General features: G+C 47.9%; 1 protein-coding gene across 11 annotated transcripts in view; it reads left to right on the forward strand.

The window, feature by feature from the left end:
- Positions 1-12,925, forward strand: part of TCF20 (transcription factor 20) — a 194,143-nt gene that overhangs the window by 176,272 nt on the left and 4,946 nt on the right. For 9 of the 11 annotated variants that reach the window (XM_072741057.1, XM_072741058.1, XM_072741054.1 and 6 more), the window contains 3 exons: positions 1,725-1,818; positions 10,244-10,293; positions 11,330-11,457. In XM_072741057.1, coding sequence (XP_072597158.1) covers positions 1,725-1,818; positions 10,244-10,293; positions 11,330-11,413 — 228 coding nt within the window. In that variant the 3' untranslated portion in view covers positions 11,414-11,457. The remainder of the gene's footprint in view (positions 1-1,724; positions 1,819-10,243; positions 10,294-11,329; positions 11,458-12,925) is intronic. The other 2 variants (XM_072741060.1, XM_072741059.1) reach the window with 1 other exon arrangement.

Below are 12,925 nucleotides of genomic sequence, written 5' to 3' on the forward strand. Positions count from 1 at the left end.
GAGGAGCCCTGTAGAGAGCTAACTGGGCTGCTTTAGTAGGGAGGGCTATAGCAGGAACTGCTGCGGGTAGGCTCCTGACAGATCAGCCACAGATCCCTCCCATTAACAGCCAGACCTTTGTTCTGAATGTGCTCTGTGGCACTGACAAAGGTAGGTACAGTCTGGGGCTACTCAGAATGCTGCCAACTGTCCTTAGGGTTTACTCTAAGCAAAGTAATCTGTTGTTTCTTGCCAAGATGTGAAGGCACATAGTAAACATGTACTAATTATCAGCACCCAGGATGCTGGTCTTCTGAGAGGAAGGCAGAGCTCTTGAAGGACATGGCTCTACAGCCCTTTCTTTGCCTGCCCCATTCGTCTTTGGAAGATGCCAGGGGTGGTCTGTTTGGATCAGCTCTGACCTGGAACAAGTACTTCCCCTTCTGGTGCCTCAGGCACCTCATGTGTAGAGTAGGCAGGTTGTAGGACTGAATGATGGGGTTTGTGTCAGTGGCATACTGTGCCCCCCACTGCATGGTGACCTCCCAGGCTGTGCTGTTGCTGGCACTAGTGTAGTTTTAACATCAGCATTAGGAAGCTTGATCCAGGTCCCTGTCGTCCTGTACCTGCTGGTATGTGTTGGGGTGTCCTTCCATTCCTTGGCACCATCCAGGTGAGCTTCACGAAGCTCACTGGACACGGTATTCTGACTGCTGCCAATCTGCTAACCACATTGACTCCTGATGGGCTGCCACCTGGGGTGTGCCTTCAGGTGAGAAAAGGGGAAAGAACACCCTTCAGTCACTTTGTCCCAAGGAAAATGCAGGCCTATGTGGGGAGGCCTTCTTCTCCACAAGTACAACTGCTATGGGAGTGCAGTGCGTTCATGTGTTTTTCCTAGAATCAAGAACAAGCATCTGTATCATTCAGGTAGCATCATCTGGGTGTGTGCCTTGGCCACCAGAAGAGTCTGCCTCCATCCTCAGTTGGGCCAATTTGGTTGAATTTTATAAATAATGATTATTGTTGCTAGGTCACATGTTGTATGCCAACAGGATTGAGTGATCACAGGGATGATAGAGATGTGCCCCACTTTAAGAAAACCTGCCCATATAAGAAGGAGCATCTCCATTACAGAATAATGTCTCACTTAGCCAGAAACTTGTGGCAGGTTTCCTAGTGCATTTAAAATAGGATTGGTGTATAAAAATACCATTTGCACACAGGAGCCCATCTTTTTTGAAAAGAGAAATATACTTGTATTGGGCATTTGGGATAAGTAGAATAAAAATAAAATCTTACAAATACAAGAACTAGAAACCAAACTCCACTTTTAATTCTAAAAGGTTTATATATAACTCTACTATCTTACCCTCTTCTCCTACCCCAGACTTCCACAGCAGAAATAAACAGGCAAGATCTGGCATTTTCAGATGCGGGAGGAATGAGGAAAGGACGGGCAAGCATGTGTGTGGGCGGGTGGACAACAGGAGCACCAGAGACAAGTCTGTGTGCCCCATCCCACCGCCTTGTTCTATTTGATCTATTTGTGGACATTTGTGAGGCCTGGCCCAACACGTTCCTGCTGGATCCTTTGCATGGTGCGGTCAGCGAGTGGTGGTTAGCAACTGACCAGCCCATCCTCCCACCACCGACCTGTAACCACAGAGAGATGGGGCTTAGGGAAGACCTGGGGGAGAGGGTTGAATCTGGGGTGCTGACATGCTGGATTTCTTTCTTTTCAGAAATGTTCCCACTGCCAGGAGGCAGGTGCCACCTTGGGCTGTTACAACAAAGGCTGCTCCTTCCGATACCACTACCCGTGTGCCATTGACGCAGGTAAGATGGGATCACGGCCCTTGTCAGAGCCTCTGAAGGCTGGGACGGACACTGATTCTCTGACTTCTTACCTTTCTTTGTAGTTCTTTTCTGTCTCTTCTGACCCTGTTCTGTTTGTAAATTCTTAAAGGAATGCAGAGAGGATAATAAAAAAGGAGTGAAACAGAATCATAATAAGTTTTATTCACATAATTCACACATGATTTGCTATTTATTTGCTATTCAGTGGTTTTTAGTATATTCACAGGGTTGTGCAACCATCATCACAGTCAATTTTAGGATATTTTCACCACCTCGTAAATTCCTACCCATTAGTGGTCACTCCCCCCTGCCGCCCACCCCAGCCCCTGGCAAACACTGATCTACTTTCTATCTTGATGGATTTGCCTATTCTGGACATTTCATGTAAGTGGAATCATACAATATGTGCTCTTTATGACAACGTCTTCACTTAGTGTTGTGTTTTTTCCGGTTTCTCCATGTTGTGATGTGTATCAATACTTCATCTTTATTGCCAAACAATGTCTTAAGGATAAGCCACATTTTACTTATCGTTCATCAATTGATATACGTTTAGATGATTTTCCACTTTTTTTTTTATTATGAGAAAAGTTGCTGTGAACACTCACAAGTCTACATAGACAATATCTTCAGTTATCTTGGATGTAACCTAGGAGTGGAATTACTAAATCATATGGTAGTACCTCAACATTTAACCTTTGGAAGGACAGACTTTTCCAGAGTGGCTGAATCATTTTCCATCCTTCCAGCAGTATATAAGGGCTTCAGTTTCTCCATATCCTCACTGACCCTTGTTGTTACCTGCCTGTTGTATTCTAGCCATCCCAGTGAGTATGAAGCGGCATCTCCCTGTGATTTTGAGCATTTCCCTGATGGCTAATGATGTCAAACATTTTGATTAAGTTCAGCTTATCCATTTTTTCTTTTGTTATTTTTGCTTTTTGTTGCTTGTTGCTTTTTCTTATATCCAAGAAACTGAAACCCATTAAATGCGATGATACCAGAATCACCAAGATTTATACCTATGTTTTCTCCTAAGAATTTAGCTCTTATACAGGTCTTTGATCCACTTGGAGTTAATTTTTATATATGGTGTGAAATAGGAGTCCAGTTACTCTTTCATGTGTGGATTCCTGTTGTCTTAGTACCATTTGTAGAAAAGACTGTTTTTCCCTCATTGAACAATCTTGGCACCTTTGTCGAAAACCAGTTGACCATAGATAGATATATGGGCTTATTTCTGGACTTCCTCCAGTCCCACACTGTCTTGATTACTGTAACTTTGTAATAGATTCTGAAATTGGGAAGTGTGAGTCTTCCGATTTTATTCTTTTTTTCAAGATTGTTCTGGGTATTCTGGATCCTTTGCTACTTCATATGAATTTTAAGATCAGCTGGTGTATTTCTTTTCTTTTCTTTCTTTTTTTTTTTTTTTTTTTTTTTGTTAAAGATTTTATTTATTTATTTGTTTGTTTGTTTATTTATTTATTTATTTTAAATTCATGAGAGAGAGAGGGGCAGAGACACAGGCAGAGAGAGAAGCAGGCTCCATGCAGGAAGCCCGATGTGGGACTCGATCCCGGATCTCCAGGATCTTGGGACTCCTGGACCCTGGGCCGAAGGCAGGCGCTAAACCACTGAGCCACCCAGGGGATCCCCTGCTGGTGTATTTCTATTAAAAAAAACAAACCAGCTGTTGAAATCTAGCAATTGCACTGAATCTGCAGGTGAAGTTGGGGAGTTTCGCTATCTTAACAATAGTGTCTTCCAACCCATGACCTGGTGATGTCTCTGCATTCATCTCATTCTTTAATTGCTATCAAAGTAAATGTGTTGTAGTTTTCAGAGTAAAAGTTTTGCACTTGTCTGTTAAATTTATTCTTAAGTATTTTATTATTTTAGGTATGATTATAAATGGAATTGTTTTCCTAATTTTCAGATTGTTCATTGTGAGCATATAGAAACACAATTGATTTTATATATTGATCTTGTATCCTGCAACTTTGCTCAGCTCATTGATTAGTGCTAATAGTTTTTTAATGGATTTCTATATACAAGATAATGTCATCTGCAAATGGGTAGTTTTACTTCTTCCTTTCCAGTCAGATGCCTTTTTTTTTTCTTGCTTAATTGCCCTGGCTAGAACTTCTAGCATAATATTGGGTAGCAGTGGCTAGAGCTGACATCCTTGCCTTGTTTCTGATCCATTAAACGCGGTGATAGCTGTGGGGTTTGGGTTTCCATAGATGTTCCTGATGCACCTGAGGAAGTTCCTTTCTATTCCTAGTTTGTTGAGTGTTTTTAGCATGAAGGGATTTTGCACTTTTTTTTTTTTTTTCTGTTTTTTCCATGTCTGTTGAGATGATCAGAATAGCATTTGGCAGTGTCATAACGGTTGAAAGAAGGGAAAACTTCTGTCCATGAAGTTCCATCCAGTGAGTGGTGGAATTAAATTTTGACCCCAAGCTTTAGCCTGGGAAAGTTCTCTTTTTCATCCAGATTCTTGTCCTTTCAGTAGACATTCTCACCAATTACTTTTTGAGTGTGTGTCTAAGATCTTCACCTCAATGGCCCTCCTAAGTATTTTCATCAAAGATGGAGGGGGACAAAAATGGGAAGATCAGCAAGGGTACATCAAGTGGCAGGGTGCTGATCATCTCTAACTGCTTGAGAGGGAGGCAGCTGTACTCTCCTTAGGAGGTGGGGTTTGATTTGGAATTGGCAGGGAGGATGGGAGGGTGTGGCTGACCAGGTGGTGGGAAGCAGGTACAGGGGCACGAAGCACAGGGAGTGGAATCTGACAGGCGTGGGGGGAGTGCAAGTACATCTGGACCACCCTTCCTTCCCATAAAGTTGTGTATGCCAAATTGAGACTCTCATAGAAGTGTGTGCACATACTCAAGGGCAGCTGGTGGCCAGGGCACTGTCTAGCTGAGGGAGTAAGAAGAGAGCCTTGAAATGTCAGTTCAGGGAAGTTGGGTTTTAGTCTGTCCCCTGCATTCTCTTTCTTTCCCTACATGTTTCTGTGTTGGGTCTGAACTGTAATTCACCCTGAGTCTGGTATATTCCATAGTACAGCCTCTTAGTCCTCTCTCTCTCTCTCTCTCTCTCTCTCTCTCTCTCTCTCAAGAGCCAGCCATTGCCTTTTCTCATTTTCATGATACTGCCCCTAAATTCTTTTTTCTGGTATAAGTTTCATGGTTCTTAAAATGAAGATGTGTAAGTATTAGGTTTGTGGCAGTTATTTATAATTTTATACAGATAATAGCAAGACTTGGCTCTCCCAGTCAGTGGCCTGGTAAGAGGTGGTCTCCTGCACTAAGGCTTTGTTCAGACACATCTGGTTAGTGGCAGGCAGGTGACCTCATCTCGTTCCCCTCCCACCTCCCCACATTAATACACCCCCTGTCTGCACACTGGGGTACCAGCCAAGTTAGGGACCAGACTCCTGGCAGTTTCTTGAGTGATTAAGCAGTGCTGCTCAGGAGGACTCTCTGCCATAATGGGAATGTTCTAGTTCTGCAGTCTCCAGCACAGTAGCCACAAGCCTTGTGTTACCACTGAATGCTTAAAATGTACTAGTTGGGAATGAGGAACTAATATTTTTTTTTACTTCATTGTATTTAAACTTAAATTTAGGCAGCCCCGGTGGCACAACGGTTTAGCGCCGCCTACAGCCCGGGGTGTGATCCTGGAGATCCAGGATCCAGTCCTGCATCGGACTCCCTGCGTGGAGCCTGCTTTTCCCTCTGCCTGTGTCTCTGCCTCTCTCTCTCTCTCTCTCTCTCTCTCTCTCTCTCTCTCTCTCTCTGTCTCTGTGTGTGTCTCTGTGTCCATATGTGGCTAACAGCTGGAAAGTGTTAGCCCCACTTTGGTCAAGCTCAGGCAGTAAGGTTGGGGTTCTCTAGGAGATGCACAGGGCTCTTCTTCTCCCGAGGAGGCTTCCTCAATCAGCCACCCTGCAGAGAAGCAGGGAATTCTTTACAAGCTGAGCATTAGTAAGAAAATGATATTGGTCACTCTCTGTTTGAGTCTGTCTGGTGTAACCTGCTTAGGTAAGTTGGTAACGTGTATTTGGCAGAAGTTGTGGCCAGGGACACCTGGGTGGCTCAGTGGTTGAATGTCTGCCTTTGGCTTAGGACATGGTCCCGGGTCCAGTGAACGAGTCCTACATTGAGCTCCCCACAGGGAGCTGCTTCTCCCTCTGCCTGTGTCTCTGCCTCTCTCTTTCTTTCTCTGTCTCTCTCATGAATAGGTAAATAAAATCTTAAAAAAAAAAAAAAGATGTTGTGGCCAAGTATCCAGTGAGAGAGAGGCTGTCTGGGTTGGGGTCGGCCCAGTGGGTGGCCTTGGCTCCTTGAGTTTCCCGCCCCAGCTACTGTATGCTCTGCTGCTCGGTGTGGAGATCTGGGACCAAGGAAGCAGCATCACAAGATGACTGTGTCTTGGACATTTTTCCTTCTTTTTTTTTTTTTTTTAATTTTTTAACTATTTATTTATGATAGTCACAGAGAGAGAGAGGCAGAGACATAGGCAGAGGGAGAAGCACGCTCCATGCACTGGGAGCCCGACGTGGGATTCGATCCCGGGTCTCCAGGATCGCGCCCTGGGCCAAAGGCAGGCGCTAAACCGCTGCGCCACCCAGGGATCCCCTCATTTTTCAATCTTTTTGATGACCTGAGTCACAGTGACCCAGAAGCCTGTACTGCTCCTGGGGATGGATGCTTGTATTTATCCCACAGTGTCTTCTCGGGAATTCTGTTCTATACATGATGGATCTGTGTGTCCAGGAAAGGCGTTCATTGATTGGCTTCCTAATTATAATAAAAATAAGTCCCTGAGTTTGAGAGGCCCTAATGTCTGCATGGAGTAAGGAACAGATTAACACTTTCATCTTTGCTTTGCTGTTAACCACCCAAACTTACAGAGCTGTTCATCTTAGGGAGAACTTTGAGTGCTGGGGACATCTCCATGGAAACAGAATCTTTTTCTCCTGAGAGTATGTGGCTGCTGCAGCATCCCCCCAACCTGTTGCTGGTCCTGCATTTGTGACATCATGGTTATCAGTCCTGTGCTGCTATTATGTCACCGATGTAGGCTGTGGCTCCAGGAAATATAGTAATAAGAATGTGAGCACTGGTTTAAAAAAAGTAGTATATTAATGCAATGAGCCACAACAATTACAACCAAAGGAAAAAAGAGCTGCAGCAGCGCATTAGTAACTTACGGTGCATAAAGAATCCAGCCTGGGGCAGCCCCCGTGGCACAGCGGTTTATCGCTGCCTGCAGCCCAGGGCGTGATCCTGGAGACCCTGGATTGAGTCCCACGTCGGGCTCCCTGCATGGAGCCTGCTTCTCCCTCTGCCTGTGTTGTGTCTCTGCCTCTCATTCTCTCTCTGTGTTTCTATGAATAAATAAATAAAATCTTTAAAAAAAAAAAAAAAAGAATCCAGCCTGGAGGGGGTTTTCCTCTTACCCTCAGGATGAGGCCCAGCTGGGACTCCATCTTTGCAGCTACCCATGCAGCAAGCCTTTAGAAGCTGCTCTCCGGCAGCGGTTTAGGCAGCGGTTTAGTGCCGCCTTCAGCCCAGGGTGTGACCCTGCAGACCTGGGATCGAGTACCACGTCAGGCTTCCTGCACGGAGCCTGCTTCTCCCTCTGCCTGCACCTCTGCCTCTCTGTCTCTCATGAATAAGTAAATAAATAAAATCTTAAAAAAAAAAAAAGAAGCAGCTGCTTTCACCGTGAGCTCTGATCATGATGCAGTGGGTTTGGGCTCCTGATGGTTGTGAAGGGACTGGTGTCTGGCCCTTCCCCAGAGAGGCCACACTCGGCGCCCCAGAACCAGTGCTGGGGCTTGCCTTGCCCTGATAGTTCTCAGGATTCAGGAGCCCCTTGGCAAGGTGGGTGAGACTGGCAGGTCCCAGAGTCCCAGCCCAATTGGGCCAATCTAAGTACTAACTGTAGCTCTGAGGGAGATTGCAGATGAGCTGGAGACAGTGGCACATCTGGGCTCCGGCAGATCTGAGGGAACTCCACCCTCCCATCTCCTTTTCTCCCTCCTCGAGCTTACCGCCTGCCACCAAGGTAGCTATGGCTGTATGTGGTTGCAAGTAGCTCCAAGGAGCTTGTTATGAGGAGCTCAATGAAGTCCACTCTGCATTTAAATTCAGTGTAGAGAGAAATGGAGCATTGGTATTTGTGTCTGGAAGCCATCTTGTTGACTAGACAACCTTGTGAGTCTTTCCCAGTGTGTGTGTGATGATCCAGCACGCCATTTACTTTGACTTCACTGTGTGGAAGTGCTGACCAGGCCCTCTGGCCAGTGTGGGATATTGCCAGGGGCTTAAGGAGAACAAATTGAGAGGCTGGCTGGCCGTGTCGGGTAGGCGCCTGTTGAGAGACCTCAGGAGGGGCCCCACCGTGCCTCTCACCACCCTCTACTCCCTGTGCAGCAGGAGCTGAATCAAGGCAGCCAAGAAGAGGCTCCCCGTGCCCTTGTGTGTGGCTGAGCTCTCTGGCCGCCGTTCTCGTCCCTGCCAGGAGCGTGAATTGTAGCTCCTGATGGCCTATGGCTATTACGAGGACAAATGAGAGCATTTATTTGCCCCTTGCTGCATGGGAGGCATCACCAAAGGTGGACATGGTCACTGGCAGATTTGTTCAGGAGGCTTCCATTCCCAGAAGTACCTGACATTAGCTCCAGTTGCCTTCAATGTGTACTTACATTGTCTTATTTCTTTTCTGCTTTTTAACTTAGAGGGAGGGAACATGTTTCCTAACTTCAGACATGCTTTACTAATGGTCTGTCACAGCTGGTGACTCTCCATGGCTGGGAGGGCAGCTGAGCCGCCACTCCCTTTCTGATGGCACCTTTTCCAGCTCATACGGTCCCCTTCCTCATTTCTCTAAACCCCTGTGGCACAAAGGTGGCCGAGTCCCACAGGGGCTATACTGTTTCTCTGGCCCAAACTAGAGACTGCCAGCAAGCAGTGCTGCCAAAGCCCAGGTAAGGAGAAAGTGCCTCCCTTGAGTTCCAGCTGTCTGTCTCCTGCTGTTCATAAGCTCTCTGGCAGATTGGAGCAGCAGGAGCCTTGGTCACGCCATGTACTTGTGGGTTTTAAATTAACACATTTCATTTACTGCCATGCTATTTGCTTGCAGGGGGAGGGCTCAGAGGTGAGCCGGACTTGCTGAGCTCCTGTGCCCTGAGGCTCGCCCCGGGACGGAGAGGCTGCCCGGCCGCCTCTGGGGACTCAGGGGCTCCAGAGGGAGGCACCGGTGGGACGGGCCAGCCCAATTATGAAAGGCTCTTTGCCTATTTAAGATACAGAGGACCTCACAAGTTTTCATTTGTGTTCCCTTGCTTATTACTATTTCATTTGAAATCTGTGGTACACAGGCTGTTCATCTGGAGCAGGGTTTAAACCTGAGTTAAATCATACACTTAACAGGGCTAAGTACCACGGCCGCTTCCCTCCATGGTGCCCAGAGCGCTCTGAGAATGTGTGCTCGATACTTATTAACATTCTGCCCCTGCATCCTGCACTGGTGGCCTGGCTGTCGCTCTCCGGGAGCTGTAGTGTGCAGCGAATTCATTAATTAGATTGCCTCACCCTGCTCCATGCACTACCCTTGCGCCACAGAGCCACGCTCACCTGGAGGCGGCGCATGTCCTTGCTGTCAGGGAAGATGCTGTCACCACGTGAAAAGTTGGAATGAATCATTTCCCTCCAAGGATTAGTAAACCCCTCGTGGGATTTCACTTTCCCCTGAAGCATTTAGTGTGGATTATGCGGTTCGTACCGGGAACTTCTCCCGTGTCCTCATGGGTGGTACGGCAAAGGTGATAGCAGGGCTCTCGACAGAGGGGAGAGGTGCCACCGGATTTGTGGTGTTGGCTCAAGGAAGCTTAGGCTTGGGCCTGTGGAATGGGCTTAGCCTAGAATCAGGGATTTTAAAAACAACGTTTATTGGAGATTGTTTCTAATTATTAATATAATTTATGGAAATACATAAAAAATAAAAATAAAATCACCTCTAGTCTTGCTATCCAAAGAGAACTGATGTTAGATTTTGGTAAGTTTCCTTTGTCTTGGTTTTAATGCATATAATACATTTTGATACAATTAGGATTGTACTTCGATGTTTACATATCCTGGTTTTCAAGCCATTTTGTGTCATCAGAGTTTCCTCATAACATTAACTGTTTTGAAACATTAAAATTTTAAGTGACTGATACTCCGTCATGTTGCAGTACCATAGTTTATTTGGGGATGTCTCTGATGGTTCAGAAATCACCGTGTGGGGACCTCTTATCTCCATGTCTGAGGCTGTCAATCCCCACCCACCTTAGGCTGTGCCACCCACCAGCTCCGTCTGACTGTCCCTTTCTGTCTTGTAGATTGTTTGCTACATGAGGAGAACTTCTCGGTGAGGTGCCCCAAGCACAAGGTGAGTCAGAGGGTGTGCCCCCAGTAGGGCCAGGGGGAGGGAAGGGGGTGTTTCTTGCCATCTACAGACCAGACATTGGAGGACCCTGGCCCTCAGGCTGCCGCCTGCTCCTGGCCCTGGACAGGGGAGAGGTGCTGGAGGGAGACCTGTGCCCCAGGGTGTCCCCCCCCCCCCATGTGCTGTAGGAGGCCAGGAGAAACGGGGAGCGGAAAGTGTTTGATCTTTAAGAGCAATTCAAAGATCAAACTCAATAAAACTACTGATATCCATTTTAGTTTAATGAAACCCCAGCTCACAGGTTGGCACAAGGTAAGATTGGTTGTAGGCCTTGGTACATAATCAGAGGTATTTTCCCAGACTAAAAGAAGTAAGAATTGACCCCAGGGCTTTGGGGGGAAGCTCAGTCTCCTCGGGACTTTACCTCAGCGAAAGCGACCAGGGGCTGCAGTGGGTGGGCCGCTGCCTCATGTCCCAAAGAATTCAAGAGTGGTCTTTTGGGTTTAGAACAGGGTGGAAGGTGAGGGGTGATGGTCTGTTCCTGAGCTGGCTGAGCTGGCACGCGGCGGGAAGGAAGCCCCGGAGAGGACGCGCCACCCGGCTGGTCTGGCGCCACCTGGAGTCCCCTCGGCAGCCGCGCTGCTCTGGCTGGGGTCACACTGACACCTGGTGGTCACTGCGCTCACGGGCTCTGGGCTCCAGGCTCCGCTCGGCCTCCCAACAGGTCTGCCCTCACAGCACTTTGGAGAGATGCTTGCTTATGCTTTTCTTTGGAAATTATTTTCAGAGATGGACCACAGGATCTTACAGTATTCTCTTTTAGTTAATTTACATGTTTTTATTTTTTAAACTTCTCTTTTTTAATGGTCACATTTTGCCTCAGAAAGCCCTGTCTGAATATCTCCTGTTTGTCATTCAATACTGACTCTCTTTTTCTTTCCTTTTCCATGTGCCGTTCCTCTCCTCGCCTCTGCCCTCCCTGACCCCTGCACTGTTCTTCTGTCCCTCCTGTCTATCTCCTTGGCTTTGCCGGCGTCAGCCTCCCCTCCCATTCCCCCTCCCCCCCTTGCAGAACAAGACAGCGAAAGGCAGCCTCAGCACAGAGCAGTCGGAGCGGGGGTGAGGGGGGCAGTGTGCTCGTGGGAATGGAAAGTACAGCAAGCACAGGTGAGTCGGGGCCAGCACCCCTGCCAGAGTCCCGGTGGGTATTGTGGCCTCTGCCCTCCTGCTCACCCCAGGCCAGGCGGCGCCACCAGCCTTTAATCACGTGGACTGCCAACACCAGGTGGATCGGACGTGTCTCTGACTGTCGCTTAGCTCCCCAGAATGTCCGTGGAGAGGTACTTGAGGTTTTAGGGCCATCCCATTGCCTGTTGGAGTTCACGGTGACTGAGCTAAAGTCAGGCTCTGTGTGTGGCGCCCCCGAAGACTCCCAGGACAGACCATGGCAGCCACCCACCCTCCGTCCCAGCTCCGGAGGGCTTCTAGCCGGGGAGGCAGTCCTTGTTCATTTGCTCCCTGTCTGTACAGCTTACAGTGGCTTTTCCTTTGAAAAATAGAAAACTCCCCAGTTTTCGTCTTTGGTTCCCCCCCCCCCCCCCAGTACTGTGAAGGACTCCTCTGCACAGAAGTACAAAGGGGGGGAAGATTTAGGGGACTTTAGCATCCAATTTAAATTTACTCTTTTTTTTTTTTTTTTCAATTTAAATTTACTCTTAAAAATCTCAAGAGATTGAGTTGTGCTTTTGGTGAGTGTATCTGGGCTTGTGGTCAGGGCGGCGGCAGCGGCATTTGTGGCAACGGGATTAGCAGACTGATGTCCCCAGAGGCAGTGGGCCTCCGCTACACCCCGCTCTCTCACCCCCTGCCCCCTTCGTGGAGTCGCAAGGGCTGAGGAAACTAGATGGGAAAGAAAGAAAAGCCAAAACATCACTGGAAGCACTTGCTCCTACAGGATGGGGAGAGGGAACAGTTGTCTCAGAAATGTTCATTAAGAGATTATTTCTCTTCAGCTGAAGGGCTTCTGTGTTTACTCCAGGCACCTGAGAGCCACACGCAGGTGCACTAGAGTCTGTGGCACGTTCCCTCCGCCTGTGACAACTGGCAGTTTTTCCACCTTTCTCTGGAATACCTAATTTAAGGAAAAAATAGAATTCATCTTAGACAGAGGCAGTTTTCCTCCTTTGAGAAGTCCTCAGTTTCTTACATGGGTCCTGGTCCTGAATTCCAGAGAAGCCCCCCTGTTCTGAGTGTGGGGCCCTGGGGCTGTAGAGGTCTGTGGTGCGCTCTCAGCGGGACTGTCAAGTGAGGCTTTTGCCCTTGTGCCTTTTCTCTCTTCCTCTTCCAAGAAGAGCGGTCAGGGATGGAAGAACAAGCGTTCAGGTCACAGAAACCAAATGAGCCAACTGGTACCAGCAGCAGCCACTGACGTTCTGAAACGGGCCCACTGCCTCCTGCGCTCCCCCCTCCCCCACCCCCTTGAGCAGCCCTCAGGACAAGACCGAAGTCTGGATGGTTTTCCAGAGTGTTTCTCTTGGCCTCTGTTCCATGCCTGGGCTGTGCCTGGCCAGTGGGTAGAGCCGCATGCTGTAGGGGCCACGAGGAACATTCCTGGCAATGCCCTGGATGACCTGAT

The sequence above is a fragment of the Vulpes vulpes genome, chromosome 16 (assembly GCF_048418805.1).
Source record: "Vulpes vulpes isolate BD-2025 chromosome 16, VulVul3, whole genome shotgun sequence".
In the NCBI taxonomy this organism is placed as follows: Eukaryota; Metazoa; Chordata; class Mammalia; order Carnivora; family Canidae; genus Vulpes; species Vulpes vulpes.